This window comes from Apodemus sylvaticus, chromosome 20 (genome assembly GCF_947179515.1).
Source record: "Apodemus sylvaticus chromosome 20, mApoSyl1.1, whole genome shotgun sequence".
NCBI classification, from domain to species: domain Eukaryota; kingdom Metazoa; phylum Chordata; class Mammalia; order Rodentia; family Muridae; genus Apodemus; species Apodemus sylvaticus.
In genome coordinates, this window is record NC_067491.1 from 57,154,384 (window position 1) to 57,174,476 (window position 20,093).

Here is a 20,093-nt window from a genome sequence, read left to right on the forward strand (position 1 = left end):
GCATCCACGCCTGTATCAGTAAGGTTCTGGCAGAGCCTCTCAGGAGATAGCCATATCAGGCTCCCATCAGCAAGTACTTGTTGGCATCAACAATAGAGAATGAGTTTGGTGGCTGCATATGGGATGGATTCCCTGGTGGGGCAGTCTATGGATGGCCTCTCCTTCAGTCTCTGTACCATTCTTTGTCCCTGTATTTCCTTTAGACAGGAGTAATTGTACATTAAAATTTTAAGAAGGGTGAGTGACCCCATCCCTCAACCAGGGGCTGTGCCTAACCTCTGGATATGGTCTCTATAGTTTCTCTCTCCCCATTTTGTTAGATATTTCAGCTAAAGTCAACCCCATTGGGTCCTCGGAGACTCTTTCTTTCCTTGCTCTGGGACTTCCTGTTGGCTACCCCCAGTTCCCATCCGCCATTGCTACAGACCTCTGTTCAATTTCCTGACCCTCTGTACACATCCCCAGTCTCCTCCCACTCCTGATCCTGCTCCATCTTTTTTTCTCTCCCTCCTCTCTTCCTTCAAAGTCCCTCCCACCCTCTACCTCTTGTGATTATTTTGTTCTCTTTTCTAATTAGAAGTGAAGCATCTGCAGATTGATATTCCTTCTTCATGACCTTCCTGTTATCTGTAAGGCAAAGGACACTGTCAATAGGACAAAGCAACAACCTTCAGAATGGGAAAAGATCTTAACCAACCCTACATCTGATAAAAGGATAATATGCGCCGCTGCTGCCTGTCATTTCTGCTGGGGCAGACTCTTCCCAGGTCTGCCATAGTGAAAACACCATTTTCTGATACATTCTAGAGAATCAGCTGCACTCAGAGCATTTGAGAACCAGAAGCACATAGGGACTTTGGGTCTGACATAGTGAAGACACATTATAAGATCCACCTGTGACAAGAGATCTCTTCCCCCAAAAGGTAGTAGGCAAATTTGGCATAAGGCTGAATTTGTCCTGAATTGCCTTCTTCATCTTTCCAGGTTAGAAGTTTAGTGATTTAGTATTTAGCTCCTGTATTTTCTCCCCATGCAGGATACTGTCTTTTTCTATTTTCTGCAAAGCTTCGCCAAGACAGGGTTGCCTCAGGAGACCTTCCTGTGCCTGGACACTTGTTGGGCGCCAACCTGTAATTGCCCGCAGTTACATGGAATACGTTCCCTAGAATGGAAGCTGGGGATGCATGGAAAGGTGGGGGAAAGAGATGGAGACCAAGACAACAGCACCTGCTCAATGCCTCAAGGTTTAATGGAGGACTCAAAATTTTAAGGTTTCAGCCAAGACTCTTCCCCTAAATTCCAGGGTGTGTTCTGGGGAACTGGTCTGGCTGTTCACTTGGCATTGGCTCCACTGCTCAGGCAGCTGGGTGGGTCACCTGCTTAATTCAGGAATTTGTAAATCTGGAGGAACAAAGAACTTAACCTTGGTCTGAGTGCTCTACCCTAGGTGGAGAGAATTATGGCTAACACAGGAATTTCCACTCAGAGGCTGGGAGAAGAACTTCATCTTGGTCAATGTCAAGTTCCTGCCAGGTGGCATGGCACCCCAATAAGGCTCTCTACACTGGATGTTTTCAGTCAGGACCTTTTTGCATTTTGCATTTCTTTGACTGCTGTGTCAATGTTTTCTATCTTCTGCACCCGAGATTCTCTCTTCTTTCTCTTGTATTCTGTTGGTGATGCTTGCATCTATTACTCCTGATTTCTTTCCTAGGTTTTCTATCTCCAGTGTTGTCTCTCTTTGTGATTTCTTAAATTTTCAACTTCCATTTTTAGATCCTGGAAGGTTTTGTTCAGTTCCTTCACCTGTTTGAGTGTGTTTTTCTGTAATTCTTTAAGTGCTTCTATCTGTTTACCTGTGTTCTCCTGTATTTCTTTAAGGAAGTTACTAATGTTATTCTTAAAGTCCTCTATCAGCATCATGAGATGTGATTTTAAATCCAGCTCTTGCTTTTCTGGTGTGTTGGGGTATCCAGGATTGCTATGGCGGTAGAACTGGTTTCTGATGTGCCAAGTAGCATTTGTTTCTGTTGCTTATGGACTTGTGCTTCCCTTTGCCATCTGGTTATCTCTGGTGTTCATTGTTCTTCCTTTTTTGGGTGGAGTTTGTCCCTCCTGTGGGCCTGTAAGCCTGTGTCAGCACTCTTTAGAGACCAACTCTCTTCTGACAGGATCTGTGTGCAGATGGCTGTGGAGCCTCTCAGCTCCATGGTGCAGAAGGTGACTGGACTGCTCCTGTCCCAGCTGCTCCACTGGATGCCCTGTGCATTCCTAACCTTTTCCCTCCAGACAGTTATTGGAGACAAAGTGTGGATCTCACCTCCACGCCCAGAAGTGAAGGCTCTGCTGGGAGATCCCACTCTCCTGGTGGGCAGTGCACAGAGAGAAGTGGAGCTGCCGGGCTCCCTGATGCAAATGGTGACAGGAGGGCTCCTGTCCCAGCTGCTCCACTGATCATATGATGGTGAACATTTCTTTAGGTGCTTCTCGGCCATTTGATATTCCTCAGTTGAGATTTATTTGTTTACCTCTGTACACTGCTCTTACTAGGGCTACATGTTTCTCTGGAGTCTAACCTTTTGAGCTGTTTGTATTTATTGGGTATTAGCCCTCTGTTGTATGGAGGGTTGGTAAAGATCTTTTCCCAATCTGTTGATGGCAGTTTTGCCCTCTTGACAATGTCCTTTGCCTTACAGAAGCTTTGCAATTATATGAGGTCCCATTTGTCAATTACTGATTTTAGAGCACAAGTCATTGGTGTTCTGTTCAGGAAATTTCCCACTGTGCCCATGTGCTCGAGGCTCTTCCCCACTTTCTCTTCTATTGGTTTCAGTGTATCTGGTATTATGTGGAGGTCCTTGATCTACTTGGACTTGAGCTTTGTACGAGAAGATAAGAGTGGATCCATTTGCATTCTTCTACATGCTGACCTCCAGTTGAACCAGCACCACTTGTTGAAAACGTTCTTTTCCACTGGGTGGTTTAAGCTCCTCTGTCACAGATCAAGTGACCATAGGTGTGTGGGTTCATTTCTGTGTCTTCAGTTCTATTCCACTGATCTACCTGCCTGTCTTTGTTCCCCTACCATGTGTTTTTTATGACTATTGCTCTGTAACACAGCCTGGGGTCAGGGATGGTTATGATTCCCAGAGAATTTCTTTTATTGTTGAGAACAGTTTTGGATATCCTGAAGCTTTGGTTATTCTAAATAAATTTGCTTATTGCCCTTTCGAACTCTATGAAGAACTGAGTTGCAATTCTGATAGGGGTTGCATTTAATCTGTAGATTGGTTTTGGCAAGATGGCCATTTTTACTATATCAATCCTGTCAATCAATGAGGATGGGAGATCTTTCCATCTTCTGAAATCATCTTCAATTTCTTTCTCGGGAACTTGAAGTTCTTGTAATAGAGATCTTTCACTTGCTTGGTTAGAATCACAAGGTTTTTATATTATTTGTGACTATTGTGAAGCATGTTGTTTCCCTAATTTTTTCTCAGACTGTTTATCCTTTGAGTAGAGAAATGCTACTGATTTGTTTGACTTAATTTTATATTCAGCCACTTCCTGAAGTCGTATTTCAACTGTAGGAGCTCTCTGTTGGAACTTTTGGTGTCACTTAAATATACTGTCATATCATCTGCAAATAGTGATATTTTGATTTCTTCCTTTCCAATTTGTATCTCTTTGACCTCCTTTTGTTGTCTAATTGCTCTGCCTAGGATTTCGAGTACTATATTGAATAGGTAAGGAGAGAGTAGACAGCCTTGTCTAGTCCCTGATTTTAGTGGGATTGCTTCAAGTTTCTCTTTATTTAGTTTGAGGTTGGATACTGATTTGCTCTGCATTGCTTTAACTATATTTATGTATGGGCCTTGAATTCCTGACTTTTCCAAGATGTTTACAATGAACGGGTGCTAGATTTTGTCAAATGACTTTTCAGCATCTAATGAAATAAATGATTGTGTGGTTTTTCTCTTTGATTTGTTCCTATTATGAGTTATTGTGTTGGTGAACATTTTATATATTGTCCCATCCCTGCATTCCTGGATGAAGCCTACTTGATCATGGTGAATGATTGTTTTGATGTGTTCTTTAATTTTTTGTGAGAATTTTATTGAGTATTTTGCATCAATATTCATAAGGAAAATTAGTCTGAAATTTTCTTTCAATGTTGTGTCTTCGTGTGGTTTAGGTATAAGCATAATTATGGCTTCTTAAAACAACTTGGTTAGAGTTCCTTCTGTTTCTCTTTTATGGAATACTTTGAAGAATATTGGTATAAAACCATCTGGTCTTGTGTTATTTTTTTGTTGGGAGACTTTTAATGGCTGCTTCTATTACTTTAGGCCTTATGGGAATATTTAAATAGTTTGTCTGATCGGGATTTAATTTTGGTACCTGGTATCTGTCTATAAAATTGTCCATATCATCCAGATTTTCTAGTTTTGTTGAGTATAGGGTTCTGTAGTAAGATCTAATAATATTTTTGCATTTCCTCAGTTTCCACTCTTATGTCTCCCTTTTGATTTTCTCAAATAACCAACCCCTGGTTTTGTTGGTTTTCATGTAGTTCTTTTTGTTTCTACTTGGTTAATTTCAGTTCTAAGTTTGATTATTTCCTGCTGGGTACTCCTCTTGGATGTATTTTCTTCTTTTTGTTCTAGAGCTATCAGGAGTGCTGTTAAGCTGATAGTGTATGCTCTCTCCATTTTTTTCTTTCTTTGGGGGACAGGGAAATGATTCATAGCTATGGGTGTTCCTCTAAGTGCTGTTTTCATTTTGTATATTAGCCATAAAATAAAGGATACAAATGCTACTCACCACAGACCCAAGGAAGGTAACCAAGAAGAAGGTTCAAGTGAGGATGCTTGAATTGCACTTAGAAGATGGAATAAAACAGGCATAGGAGATAGACAGAGGGAGGGAACTGGGTGAGAGAGGGGATAGGGAGGTGAATGAGGTGATAGAGGGTTCAGGATCAGGTGGGGAGACAGAAAGGCCCAGAAGGCCAGGAGAATCAACAGAAATCTACACCTCGCAGGGTTGGGGGCTGAGGCATCAGAAGGCCATGCCAAAAACCTGGGATGGGGGAGGCCCCAGGAAACCAATGGGGACGACCTTAGGTGACACTCACAGCAGTGGAGATATGAAGCCTGAAAAGGCCACCTCCAGTAGCCATACAGGAACCCCAGTGAAGTGATAGGGACACCAACCCACCCACAAAACTTTTGACCCAAAATTTATCCTGTCTACAAGAAATTGAGGGGTAAAAGATGGAGCAGAGATTAAGGGATTGGCCAACCAATAACTAGCCCAACTTGAGACACATCCCATGGGCAAGCACCAGTCCATGACACTACGATGATACTCTGTTATGATTCCAAACGGGAGCCAGGCATAACTGTCCTCTGAAAGAGTCCACTCAGAAGCTGACTGAACCATCCAAACATGGGATGGAACTGGAGGACTTGTATTAGTCAGGGTTCTCTAGAGTCACAGAACTTATGGAATGTCTCTCTATATTGAGGGAATTTATTGTGATGACTTACAGTCTGTATTCCAACTAACCCAACAATGGTCAGCTGTGGATGGGAAGTCCAAGAATCTAGTAGTTGCTCAGTCCCCACGAGGCTGTTTGTTTCAGTTGATTTTCTGTAGAAGTACTTTCCAACAGATGTGCTGGCAAGTAAGTGCAAGTGGGCAAAGAAGAGCGAATAGTCTTCCTTCAATGTCCTTATGTAGGTCTCCAGCAGAAGATGTGGCCCAGATTCAAGGAGTATGCCACCACACCTGAATCTGGAACTTGCTTTGTCCTAGGCTGACCTGGAACTCAGAGAGCTCCTTGCCTCAGTCCCCTGGGATTAAAGGCGTGTACCACCTTTCCTGGGCCTAAGCTGTTCATGGCCACTATGCCTCAAGATCTCCATGCCAAGATCCAAATCAGAAACTTGTATCTTCCAGCCTCAAGATCTGGATCACAAGTATGCCCCTCAATTCTGAATTGTAGTTCATTCCACATGTAGTCAAGCTGACAACCAGGAACAGCCATTACAAGAATCTTATGGAAGAGTTGGGGGAAGGATTGAGGGCCTGGAAGGGGATAAGAACTCACAGGAAAACCAACAGGGTCAACTAACCTGGACCCCTGTGGGCTCTCAGAGACTGAATGACCAACCAAAGATGTTTGAATGGGCTGGACCTAGGCCTCCCCATGCATATGTAGCAAATGTGTAATTAGGTCTTCATGTGGGTCTTCCAACAGGTGGAGTGGCGTGTATCCCCAAAGCTGTGAAATATGCTTCCCTAACTTGGTTACCTTGTCTGGTCTCAGTGAAAGAGGATTTGCGTAATCCTGCAAAGACTTGATTCACAAGGGTGGGGGATACCAGAGGGAGGTCCTCTAAGAGGAGAAGGAGATGGGTGACAGGGGGGAGAGATTGAGTGAGGGGAAGACCAAGGGGGAGGGCATCAACCAGGTGAATGAATGAATAAATAAGAGTGAATAAATAAATAAATAAATAAATAAATAAATAAATAGGTTTTTCTATTATTTTAAGTGTATGGGATTTGAGAGGGGGTGTTATGGGCACATGTGTTCAGTGCCCAGTGCCCAGTGGTCAGAAGAAGGTATCAGGTACCACTGATGATGAAGATAACAGGCAGTCATGAGTTACCATGCACACTAGCCACTGGGCCATCTCTCCAACCACAAAATTATTCCATTGCTACAGCATGACTGTAATTTTGATACATTATGAATCATCATGCAAATATCTGATGTGCAGGATGTCTGGTATGTGACCCCTGTAGGGGTTGTGACCCCCCATGTTGAGAACCACTGTTTTAGGGACTTTACATGAAGTGTGAAATCCACAATGTGAGGTCGCCTACTTGGTGTGGTTCCAGGCCAATGAGAGACCTTGTTTTATTTAAAAGAAGAAGAAGAAGAAGATGAAGAAGAAGAAGAAGAAGAAGAAGAAGAAGAAGAAGAAGAAGAAGAAGAAGAAGAAGAAAGAAAGAAAGAAAGAAAGAAAGAAAGAAAGAAAGAAAGAAAGAAAGAAAGAAAGAAAGAAAGAAAGAAAGAAAGAAAGAAAACATCTAAGAATGGACACTTGAGGTTGCCCTCTGACTTCCACATGCAAACACACACACACACACACACACACACACACACACACACGAACATGCGTAGGCACACAGGAGAATCTCTGTCGCCCAAGCTGGTCTCACACTCCCCATTCTACTACCTCAACCGCCCAGTGCCAGTGTCACAGGCACGCGTCCCACACCCACAGTCTCTGTGCCTGCTAAACAGAGCCAGCACCGGGCAGTGAGGCAGAGAGGCAGGCATGGGTGCCTGGGAGAGGCTCAGCTCAGCTGCAGTCAGGCCAAACAGAGGATCTGTACAAGCAGAGCCCTGCTATGCTCAAGATGTGAGCCCGCCTTTTCACTGGGAACTTCTGCCTCTAACAGAACATCTGGGACCTGTGGGACCCTACAGTGCAGAGCATTGGATGGAGGATGCTGGCACATAGTCACTTAACAGGGAGGATCCCCGTGAAAATGCAGGCTGTCAAAGGCTGAACACCAGCTACCAAGGGCAGAGGCATCCAGCATGCTCTCTGAGTTGGGCTGAATTCCTTGGTCCTCCTGGATTTCAGTGTCTGCCAGTGGCATACAGAGGATCCTGACCCAGCCCCTAAGGAGAGGAAGGAAATGGAGGGGGGGGATCAGTGCTTTTGACTATCCCCCCATGCTCCCAGACCCAAAGACCTGAAGGACATAAGGAGCCTGCCCAGTCCCAGAGAAACACACACCTTGTCCTGGGATACAGCAAGACCTGCACCCCTCCTGCTACCCCTGGGAGACCGGCCAGGCACCCTGGGAGCACGATCAGGCACCTAACCAGCATTTACCGTGAAGGGTCTCTGTTTTCTAAGCTGGACCTAGGATAAGTATCCACCATGCACAGAGGAAGGCCACAGTGGCTATGAGGCCTCTGTCTTGGCCTATATACAAGATACCCAGGACAGGTCTCTGTCCCCCAAGTCTCTGCTAAGACTGGCAGGTCCTGCACAATGATGCACTGAGAGGTTAGGTAGGTGCAAGAGGACCTTCTACCTCACCAGGAGAGCTTGAAAAGCAACATGCACAGCAGAGACATTTGGTACAAAGTTTATAACACACCCTCCCATGAGACAGTAATTTAAAGTGTTTTGAAACAATCAGGAATGGCAGATCCAGGAGGACCTACTTCCAATACCTGGCTACACATTTGGTCCACATGGTCAGAGTGGGGACAGGACAGCATATCAAACCTAAGGGAGGGGCTTGGAGGCCCCGAGCAGTAATCTTCCACAGGCTTGAGGAAAGGTTTCAGACCAAAAGCAATGTGTGACCTTCCAGGTAGTCCAAGGTTTGGCAGCCTTCTTCCCAAAGCCAAGGCCACCTGCCCAGGCAGGCTAACAAGGTGTTCATCACCTTCAGGGCCATTAAGGAGGGTGCTGACTTCGTGAACAGTCTCGGGCCAACCATTCCCGGGGCCATGCTGGGATGGCCCTCCTCGAAAACCCATTGGGGACCAGAGAAGCCCTCCGAGCAGGACCGCATCTTTTGAGGCCATGCGATAGTCAAGGAATGCTGACGATGGGCCCTGCCCACACTCAGGGCCAGACAGGCACCCAAGACCCTGGTCCACAGTCACCAGCCAGGACCCCGGGACAGCTCCAAAGCCAGGAGTGCCTGATCAGGGGCATGGGGCCAACACATGACTGGCCCACGGGTGACTGTCCAGCTTCCATAGCAGCTAGGGTCGGTCACCAAGGGTCAGCGTCAGCGACAGACTGGGCTTGCGCTCTGGCTCTTCACCCTCCTGGCAGGGCTGGGGCGGCCGGGATTTGAAGAAATCTGAAACATAGTGGACCTGGGGAGGGGGAAAGGCAGTGAGTAGGACTGGAAGAAAAAGAATGTCTTCTGGGGGCCCAGAGGGAGAAGGTGAGTGGGGGTAGTCATGTGGATGGGTAGGGCCAGCAGTGAGGGGCTGTTTGATGCCAATTCCACTCCTCAGAGGGGCTGCAGATGAGGAGTTGCCTTGTGAAGCTTCTCCCCACCTTAACTTTTCTTTTTTTTTAATATTTTTATTTTGTATATTCTTTGTTTACATTCCAAATGATTTCCCCTTTCCCGGATCCCCCCTCCCCATATGTCCCATAAACCTTCTTCTCTCCATCCCTTCTCCAATCACCTCCCTCCTTTTTTCTGTCCTTATAATCCCTTCCAAGGCTAGATCGATCCGTTCCAGGATCAGGACCCTCTCCATACTTCTTCATGGGAGTCATTTCTTATGCAATTTGTGCCTTGGGTATTCAGGGCTTCTGGGGTAATTAATATCCACTTATCAGAGATTGCATTCCATGTGTATTCTTTTGTGATTGGGTTACCTCACTTAGGACGATATTTTCCAGATCAAACCATTTGCCTAAAAATTCTGTGAATTCATTGTTTCTAATTGCTGAGTAGTATTCCATTGTGGAAATATACCACATTTTCTGTATCCATTCCTCCTTTGAGGGGGATTTGGGTTCTTTCCAGCTTCTGGCTATTATAAATAAGGCTGCAATGAACATAATGGAGCATGTGTCTTTATTGCATGCCGGGGAATCTTTTGGGTATATGCCCAGGAGAGGTATAGCAGGGTCCTTTGGAAGTCTCATGTCCAGTTTTCTGAGGAACCTCCAGACTGATTTCCACAGTGGTTGTACCATCCATCTTACAGCTCCACCAGCAGTGGAGGAGTGTTCCTCTTTCTCCAAAACCTCACCAACACCTGCTGTCTCCTGAGTTTTTTATCTTAGCCATTATGACTGGTGTAAGGTGAAATCTCAGGGTTGTTTTGATCTGCATTTCCCTAATGACTAATGATGTTGAGCACTTCTTAAGGTGCCTCTCGGCCACCAGAAATTCTTCAGGTGAAAATTCTTTGTTAAGATCTGTACCCCATTTTTATTAGGGTTATTTGGTTCCCTGGGGTCTAACTTCTTGAGTTCTTTGTATATATTGGATATTAGCCCTCTATCAGATGTGGGGTTAGTGAATATCCTTTCCCAATTTGATGGTTGCCGTTTTTGTCTTTTTAACAGTGTCCTTTGCCTTACAGAAACTTTGTAATTTTATGGGGTCCCATTTGTCAATTCTTGATCTTAAAGCCTAAGCTATTGGTGATCTGTTCAGGAACTTTTCCCCTGTGCCCATGTCCTCAAGGGTCTTGCCCAGTTTCTTTTCTATTAGTTTCAGTGTTTCTGGTTTTACATGGAGGTCCTTGATCCACTTGGAATGAAGTATAGTACATGGAGATAAGAATGGATCAATGTGCATTCTTCTGCATGCTGACCTCTAATATATCCAGCACCATTTGTTGAAAAGGCTATCTTTTTTCCACTGGATGTTTTTGGCTCCTTTATCGAAGATCAAGTGACCATAGGTGTGTGGGTTCATTTCTGAATCTTCAATTCTATTCCATTGGTCCACTTATTTGTTACTGTGCCAATACCATGCAGTTTTTAACACTATTGCTCTGTAGTATTGCTGGAAGTCAGGGATACTAATTCCCCCAGAATTTCTTTTGTTGTTGAGAATAGTTTTAGCTATCCTGGGTTTCTTGTTATTCCAGATGAATTTGAGAATTGCTTTTTCTAACTCTGTGAAGAACTGAGTTGGGATTTTGATGGGATTGCATTGAATCTGTAGATCGCTTTTGGCAAGATGGCCATTTTAACTATAGTAATCCTGCCAATCCACGAGCATGGCAGAGTTTTCCATTTTCTGACGTCTTCTTCGATTCCCTTCTTCAGAGACCTGAAGTTCTTGTCATATAGATATTCATTTGTTTTGTTAGAGTCACACCAAAATACTTTATATTGTTTGTGGCTATTTTGAAGGGTGTCATTTCCCTAACTTCTTTCTCAGCCTACTTATCCTTTGAGTATAGGAAGGCAACTGATTTGCTTGAGTTGATTTTATAACCAGCCACTTTGCTGAAGTTGTTTATCAGCTGTAGGAGTTCCCTGGAGGAGGATTTCGGGTCACTTAAATAGACTATCATGTCATCTGCAAATATTGATGATTTGACTCCTTCCTTTCCAATTTGTATCCCCTTGACATCCTTATGTTGTCTAATTGCTCTAGCTAGAACTTCAAATACTATATTGAAAAGATATGGAGAGAGAGGACAGCCTTGTCTAGTCCCTGATTTTAGTGGGATTGCTTCAAGTTTCTCTCCATTTAGTTTGATGTTGGCTACCGGTTTGCTGTATATTGCTTTAATGATGTTAAGTATGGGCCTTGAATTCCTGTTCTTTCCAATACTTTTAGCATGAAAGGATGCTGGATTTTGTCAAATGCTTTTTCTGCATCTAATGAGATGATCATTTGTTTTTTTTTCTTTGAGTTTGTTTATGTAGTGGATAGTATTGATGGATTTCCTTATATCCCTGCATCCCTGGGATGAAGCCTACTTGATCATGGTGGATGATCGTTTTGATGTGTTCTTGGATTCAGTTGGCAAGAATTTTATTAAGTATTTTTGCATCAATATTCATAAGAGAAATTGGCCTGAAGTTCTCTTTCTTTGTTGGATCTTTGTGTGGTTTTGGTATCAGTGTAATTGTGGCTTCATAGAACGAGTTGGGTAGAGTTCCTTCTGTTTCTATTATGTGGAATAGTTTGAAGAGTATTGCTGTTAGGTCTTCTAGGAAGGTCTGATAGAACTCTGAACTGAAGCCATCTGGTCCTGGCTTTTTTGGTTGGGAGACTTTCTATGACCCTTTTTATTTCTTCAGGTGTTATGGGACTGTTTAGTTGATCTATTTGATCCTGATTTAGTTTTGGTGTCGAATATCTGTCTAGGAAACTGTCCATTTCCTCTAGATTCTCCAGTTGTGTTGAGCATAGGCTTTTGTAGTAGGATCTAATGATTTTTTTAATTTCCTCAGTTTCTGTTGTTATATCTCCCTTTTCATTTCTAAGTTTGTTAATCTGGATACTGCCTCTGTGCCCTTTGGTTAGTCGGGCTAAGGGTTTATCTATCTTGTTGATTTTCTCAAAGAACCAGCTCCTGGTTTTGATGATTCTTTGTATGGTTCTCTTTGTTTCTACTTGATTGATTTTGGCACTGAGTTTGATGATTTCCTGTCTTCTACTCCTCCTGGGTGAAATAGCTTCTTTTTGTTCCAGGGCGTTAAGGTTGTCGTTAAGCTGGTAGTGTATGCTCTCTCCATTTCCTTTTTGGAGGCACTCAGGGCTATGAGTTTTCCTCTTATCACTGCTTTCATTGTGTCCCATAGATTTGGGTATGTTGTGTCTTCATTTTCATTGTGTTCTAAAAAGTCTTTGATTTCTTTCTTTATTTCTTCCTTGACCAAGGTATCATTGAGTAGAATATTGTTCAGTTTCCACGTGTATGTGGGATTTCTGTTGTTTTTGTTGCTATTGAAGACTACTTTTACTACATAGTGATCTGATAGGAGGCAGGGGATTAGTTTGATCTTCTTATATTTGTTGGGGTCTGTCTTATGACCAATTATATGGTCGATTTTGGAGAAGGTACCATGAGGTGATGAGAAAAAGGTATATTATTTTGTTTTAGGATAGAATGTTATATATGTATCTGTTAAATCTAATTGGCCCAAATCTTCAATTAGTTTCATTGTGTCCCTGTTTAGTTTCTGTTTTCCTGATCGGTCCATTGAGGAAAGTGCAGTGTTGAAGTCACCCACAATTATTGTGTTAGGTGCAATGTGTGCTTTGAGCTTTAATAAAGTTTCTTTTACTTAAGAGGGTGCCCTTGCATTTGGAGCATAGATGTTCAGGATTGAGAGTTCTTCTTGTTGTATTTTTCCTTTGACCAGCAAGAAGTGTCCCTCAGAGTCTCTTTTGATGACTTTGGGATGCAAATCAATTTTATCTGATATTAAAATGGCTACTCCAGCTTATTTTCTGAGACCATTTGCTTGTAAAATTGTCTTCCAGCCTTTTACTCTAAGGTAGTGTTTGTCTTTGACCCTGAGGTGTGTTTCCTGTAAGCAACAATATGTAGGGTCCTGTTTACGTATCCAGTCAGTTAGGCTATGTCTTTTTATTGGGGCATTGAGTCCATTGATGTTAAGAGATATTAAGGAATAGTGATTGTTACTTCCTGTCATCTTTGACATTATTTTTTAAATTTGATTGGTTAACTTCTTTTGGATTTGATGAAAGGTTCCAACTTGCTTTTTCCAGGGTGAAGTTTCCCTCCTTGTATTGGTGTTTTCCTCCTATTATCCTTTGTAGGGCTGGGTTTGTGGGTAGATATTGGGTAAACTTGGTTTTGTCATGGAATATCTTAGTTTCTCCATCTATGGTGATTGAGAGTTTTGCTGGGTATAGTAGTTTTGGCGGGCATTTGTGTTCTCTTAGAGTCTGCATGAGATCTGCCCTGGATCTTCTAGCCTTCATAGTCTCAGGTGAAAAGTCTGCTGTGATTCTGATAGGTCTTCCTTTAAATGTTACTTGGCCTTTTTCTCTTACTGCCTTTAATATTCTTTCTTTGTTTAGTACATTTGGTGTTTTGATTATTATGCGACGGGAAGTATTTCTGTTCTGGTCCAGTCTGTTTGGAGTTCTATGTAGGATTCTTGTATATTCATGGGCATCTCTCCCTTTAGGTTAGGGAAGTTTTCTTCCATAATTTTATTGAAGATATTTGCTGGCCTTTTAAGTTGTAAATCTTCACTCCCATCTATGCATATAATCCTTAGGTTTGGTCTTCTCATTGTGTCCTGGATTTCCTGGATATTTTGGGTTACAAGCTTTTTGCATTTTGCATTTTCTTTAACTGTTGAGTCCATGGTTTGTATGGTATCTTCAGCATCTGAGATTCTTTCTTCTATCTCTTGTATTCTGTTGTTGATATTTGCATCTCTGTCCCCTGATTTCTTCCCAATGCTTTCTATCTCCAAAGTTGTCTCCCTTTGAGTTTTCTTAGTTCTTTCTACTTCTCATTTTAGATCCTGGATGGTTTTGCTTAGCTCCTTCACTTGCTTGTTTCTGCTTTCCTGTAATTCTTTAAGTGATTTTTGTGTTTCCTCTTTCATGACCTCAGCCTGTTGACCAAAGTACTCCTGTATTTATTTAAGTGTTTTTTGTGTTTCCTCATTATTGGCTTTTGTATTCTCCTGGATTTCTTTCAATGATTTTTGTGTTTCCCTTGCAAGGGCTTCTAAGTTTTGATCCATTTTCTTCTGAATTTCTTTAAGTATGTCCTTCATGTGTTCCTGTACCAGCATCATGACCAGTGATTTTAAATCCAAATCTTGTTTTACTTGTGTGATGGGGTATCCAGGATATGCTGGTAAAGTAGAATTGGGTTCAGATGTTGCCATATTGCCTTGATTTTTGTTAGTGACGTTCCTGCGTTTGCCTTTTGCCATTTAGTTCTCACTTTTGTTAGTTGGTCTTGTCAATGCTGGACTCACCACTGCAAGCTGCCTCTTCCCAGGTGGCCTCTGGTGCACAGCTTACCTCCTGCACTGCCTGGAGACTGAGTGCTGTGGCCCAGGCTGTTCAGATCCCAAAGCAGACACATGAAGGCTCCTTCTTGAGCCCGCTGGGTTCACCAGAGCACACTGACTTCTCCCAGCTGGCTGCCCGGAAGCCCGTCTTGCCTCTTGCAGGACGTGGAGATGAGGTGTTGCCACCCAGGCTGATATGGATCTGGAAGCCGAGAGATCTGAGGGCTCCCGCCAGAGGTCTCAGGACTGGAACCTAAGCTCCATGTCACCAGATCAAGCTGTGTGCTCCCAGACTGCCTCAGGGTGTACACAAGGTCTGCCGCACTTCCTGGAGACCGAGTGTTGTGGTCCAGGCTGTTCAGATCCCAAAGCAGGCATTGAAGGCTCCTGCCGGGCCCGCTGGATTCACCAGAGCACACTGACTTCTCCCCACTGTCCTCGCAGAAGGCCCTCTTCTTAACTTTTCAAATAAAGGCTTGAGCCAATGATTGGGCAGGAGGAAGGGGGAGGAGCTGAGAGTCGAGAGGAGGAGCCACGGGGGATAAATAGGAGGGGAGGGGCTATGAAGGATAAATAGGAGGGGAGGGGCTATGGGGATCAATAGCTAGGCTGCAGAAAGAAGCTCAGGCCTGGAGAAAGTGCAAGTTACAGGGACTAATATAGATGGGAATAGAGTAGTGTAGCGGGAGATCTGCCCAATCTAGGCTTGTAGCTTGTTTTCTTAAGCGATTGAGATTTCTTTTACCGGGAATTGGGTTGGAAACAAAAGTAGCAACAATGGGCAAGCTCTTGGAGACAAAACAGCAGGCAGAGGTTACGGGGCATCTGAGGCAGGCAGAGCAGATCCTGTAGGTCAGGCAAGCAGCACTCACTGTGAGGCAGGCCACCAGGGCTCCCTGCAGGAGGCCGACGAGGACATCACTCCAGTGGTGCTTGTGGTCAGACACTCGGGTATAGCCCACATAAATGGCAAAAGCCACCAAGAAGAACTGAACGGTGGGCCTCAGCATCCGGGCCCACTTCCAGCAGAGCCAGGCCTGCACGTACAGCTATCAGGACATCAGCCTGCTGTCAGCTGGGCACACAAGTGTCCTTTGGCCTTTGGCCTCTGAGGGTACCTGTAGTCATGCACACACACTGACACACACACACTTTTTTGTTTTGTGTTTTTGGTTTTTTTCAAGTCAGGGTATCTCTGTGTAGCCCTGGCTGTTCTGGAACTCACTCTGTAGACCAGGCTGGCTTCAAACTCAGAAATCCACCCGCATCTGCCCCCCAAGCGCTGGGATTAAAGGCATGCACCACCTCTGCTAAGCTCACACACACACACACACACACACACACACACACTTAAAAGTAATAAAAATAAATTGTCTTTAGGACTTATTTTTATTGTGTGTGTATGGGTGTTTTGACACATCTCTGTGTGCCACATGCACGCAATGCCTGCAGAAGCCAGAAGGAGGCATCAGATCCCCTGGAACTGAAGTTGCAAACTGTTGTGTGTGGACTACCTTGTGGGTTTTCAGAATCTAATACAGATCCCCTGGAATAAAAATAAAAATTTAACCCGAGGGGAACTGGAGAGATGGTGTAACTGTTAAGAGCACTGGCTGCTCTTCCAAAGGACCTCAGTTCAATTACCAGCACCCACACTGTGGCTTACAACTGTCTGTAACTCTGGTTCTCAATTCTGGCCTCCACGATTACCGGCCATGCATGTGGTATACGGATATATGCAGGCAAACCACCCATTCACATAAAATAAAACTAAAATTGAGAAACAAAATTTAACCTGAAGGAAGGTTTGCACGCGGGACACTCCCTCAGGAGGCCCTGGAGCAACCATCTCCCCTCCTGACCCTCAGTTCACCAACTCCAACCCCTGGGTGCTCCTAGAGCAGTCACGGCCAGCAGGAGCACATGGTCAGGTTCCCAATACTACAGTCACAGCCACTGCTGTGACAGCTGGCAGTCTGGGTTGCTGGTCATCACCTCATCTTACAAAGATATTAGTCACTGCTCCAGCGGCAGCCAAGACCTATGCTTTGGAGACTCTGAGGAGTCATTCCCCAACCAGGGCACCCCCAGAGCTGCTCTCCAACCTTAGCAGATACAATAAGGCTAAAGCAGAGTTCCCAGCCCCACCACAGCACCCAGAAAACAAAAGTGAAATGTATGTCCAATCCTGTGGACCTCTATGCAGACCACAGACCTCATTCTAACAGGGTCACCCTCAGTTCCCTCATGTGAGCCATGAAATAGACAATGACCTCAGTATCCACTGTCCCTGTGACTCGATGTCGAGTCAAAGCTGTTGGTTTGATCTTAAGTACAGTCACAAACAGACACAGACAAGAGTCACGGTTTTGCAACAACAAAAAATATCCAAGGCATGCACATACATAGCACAGCTAATAACTAGAAGTTGCCTAAGGAGCTGGGGAGATGGTCAGCCAGGACAGTGCCCCCTGTGCAAGCCAGAGGACCTTAGCCACCCTAATAATCACATCAAAGGAGGCAGTGCATACCTTATCCCAGGACTGCAGCTTGCTGGCCAGTCAAACAGGACTGCACAGCTCCAGGTTGAGTGAGAGTCCTTGCCTCAACCTTTAATGTGATGAGGGACTGGATAGTGGACTCTGGGGTTGGGAGCATTCAGTGCACTTGCAGAGGATGGGGGTTCAGATCCCAGCACCCACACAGCAGCTCACAGCAGCAGCTTCTAACTCCAGTTCAAGGGGATCTGGTGCCCTCTTCTGACCCCCATAGACTCTGGAAGCTCCATCAGGGAGGCGGGCAGCTCCTGGAAATAGTTGCCCCTGAGGCTGAGCACCTGGAGGCTGCAGCAGAGCAGTGACTAGGCCAAGCAGACCCTTGGGCAGCGATCCTGGGCCGCCCAGCTGGTTGTTCCTGGCCAGCTGCATGCGCGGGCTGCTCAGTGTCAGCAGGTCGGGTCCCAGCACTGGGAGGTCATTGCCACTCATGTCCAGGAGCCAGAGGAGGAAGCCACCGCCCAGCGTGCCCGTGGAAGTGACCAGCAGCAGTCATAGCAGAGCCTCCTGCGAGCAATGCCCCACATGCTGTGGATGGACCAGTTGAGTTTGGCCTCCCCTAGCCCGGTCTCCTCCATCCAGCGGGATCCTAGGACGCCTGATGAGGCAGTGCATCCTGGAACCTGAAGGGTTCCACCCCATCAGAAGTGGTGCAGCATGGCCCTGCCCAGGCACTCACGCCTAATGGAAGCCTCAACCTTCTTCTTTACTCTTTGGCTAATATCCACTTACAAGTAAGTATATACAGTTGTAGATTTGGTTTATTGCTAATATTATCTTAATGGGGTTCCCAAATTATAGGAGAATTTGCATGTCTAAGTGTGAGACACTGTCTTTCCTCCCAGATTGTGCTAAATGCTAAATAAATTTGCTGGTAGCAAATGACTGAACAGGGAGACAGAGGTGGGACATTATATTTCTCAGAAAGTAGATCACTGAAAGAAGGAAGGTTTAGAATTGCCATGCTGTCACCTTTCCCTGGGACTAGATGTCCCAGGCTAGGTTGGTACCCAAGAGGGTCTTCCTCTTCTCTGTGCACAGGGTAGAGGGGAATATGGAGGGAGAGGGATTTGTAAGATCATAACTAGAAGAGGAGATGGGGGACTGCAGTCAGGCTGCAAAGAGATATTTTTAAAAAATAAATTGAAGAAAAAATATTGCAATGCTGGGGAAGCAGAGGATGGAAAGATCTCTCATTCTCATGGATTGATAGGTTTAATACAGTGAAATGGGCATCTTACTAAAAGAAATCTACTTATTCAATGCAATCCCTATCAAAATAGCAACACAATAATTTGCTGACATGGAAAGAGCAATGCTCAGTTTCACATGGAAAAACAAAAAACCAGGATGAATGAAACAATTCTGAACAAGTAAAGACTTCTGAAAGAATCACCATCCCTGACCTCAAGCTGTACTACAGAGCAATAGTGATATAAATTGCATAATAGTGGACACGGACAGTCCGTTAATCAACCGAATAGAGTCAAAGACCCAGAATTAAACCCACACACCTGTGGACACATCTTTTGATAAAGAAGCCAAAACTATACAACCAAAATTGTAGCATCTTCAAATCAGACTGGCACTTAGCACCTTATTTTAAAACAGTGGTGGATTAAGTGAGGGATTGCTTGTTAGAACCCTTCCCCTCATGTCCAGATGATTCTTGCTTGTTTGGCTAGGGGGAGATTTGGAGCAATAAACTTCTATTGAACCAGAAGAAGAGAGTCAAATTTGCAGAAGAATCTTTTACATAAGTAAACATGGATAAACTCACATAAAATTATATATGGATTCATGCTTACACATTCATATATCTCCATTATAACCAGTTGGGCCAAACTACACCCTTATCTCATAATTATACACACACACACACACACACACACACACTCACACACACACACACACACATCTATACTTACAAATGCATTTGGAGCAAACGATCAAGCACCAGCACAGAATGAACTCATTCATTCTGGATGAAAAATGAGCTCCAATCTTTATTGCATAGAGAAAGAAAAGCTTCTTCAAGTTTGTTGCTAAATGAATTTAACCCAAGTCCATAGCAGAACGCTTTGTCCTCTTTAGTAAGACTAAGCTTGCCTTGCTATTAAGAAAATACCTGTTCTGTCCTGTGGTAAGGAGGGTCCTACCTGCTCCTTCCACTCTCTCTGTAGTTTCTTCGTTTTGCCTCTTTCTGTCTGCATTGTGCATATTGCTGTTATTTTATAAAGTTGCCTTATATTTAAGATATTAAACTCTACATTCTCCTTCTAATCTTGCTCCCTCCTACTGCTCTGATGTAACAATGCTCTTACTTTCACTGTGTTTGTTACTTTTTATTTCACTCACTTTTTTATTAGATATTTTTTTATTCACATTTCAAATGTTATCCCCTTTCCTCATTTCCCCTCCAAGCCCCTATCCCATCCCTCCTCCACCTGCTTACTACCTCACCCACACCCGCTTCCCTATCCTGGCGTTCACCTATACTGGGGTGTGGAGCCTTCACAGGACCCAGGGTCTCTCCTGTCATTGAAGTCTGACAGGGCCATGCCCTTCAACATATGTGGCTGTAGCCATGGGTTCCTCCATGTGTACTCTTTGTTTGGTGGTTTAGTCCCTGGGAGTTCTGGGGGTGTTGGTTAGTTCATATTTTTGCTCCTCCTACGAGGCTGCAAGATCCTTCAGCTCCCTGGGTCCTTTCTCTAGCTCCTTCATTGGGGACCCTCTGCTTAGTTCACTAGTTGGCTGTGAGTATGCACTTCTGTATTTGTCAGGCACCTACAGAGCCTCTCAGGAGACAGCCATATCATCTTCCTTTCAGGAAGCACTCGCTGATATCCACAATGGTTTCTGGGTTTGGTGACTGTATGAGGGATGGTTCCCCAAGTGGGGCCGTATCTGGATGGCCTTCCCTTCAGTCTCTGCTCCACATTTTATCTCTGTATCTCCTCCTGTGGGTATTTAGTTCCCCCTTCTA

At 44.4% G+C, this 20,093-nt stretch overlaps 1 protein-coding gene across 1 annotated transcript; it reads right to left on the reverse strand.

The window, feature by feature from the left end:
* Positions 1–8,508: 8,508 nt before the first annotated feature.
* LOC127670611 (phospholipid phosphatase 2-like) lies at positions 8,509–17,536 on the reverse strand. The gene is made up of 3 exons (XM_052165092.1): positions 17,303–17,536; positions 15,422–15,598; positions 8,509–8,926 (listed from the first exon to the last, which is right to left on the reverse strand). Exons 1-3 carry the CDS (start codon positions 17,534–17,536, stop codon positions 8,810–8,812), a joined length of 528 nt encoding a protein of 175 aa, XP_052021052.1. The 3' UTR covers positions 8,509–8,809.
* Between the last annotated feature and the right edge of the window lie 2,557 nt (positions 17,537–20,093).

Bases quoted from the DNA above. Each gene is read 5' to 3' on its own strand.
- LOC127670611 (XM_052165092.1), bottom strand. From the start codon at position 17,536: ATGAGTGGCAATGACCTCCCAGTGCTGGGACCCGACCTGCTGACACTG. The intron at 15,599-17,302 runs GCACCAGATCCC...ATGTCCTGATAG, and splicing joins TCTATGGGGGTCAGAAGAGG to CTGTACGTGCAGGCCTGGCT. The intron at 8,927-15,421 runs GTGAGTGCTGCT...CCCCCTCCCCAG, and splicing joins CCCTGGTGGCCTGCCTCACA to GTCCACTATGTTTCAGATTT.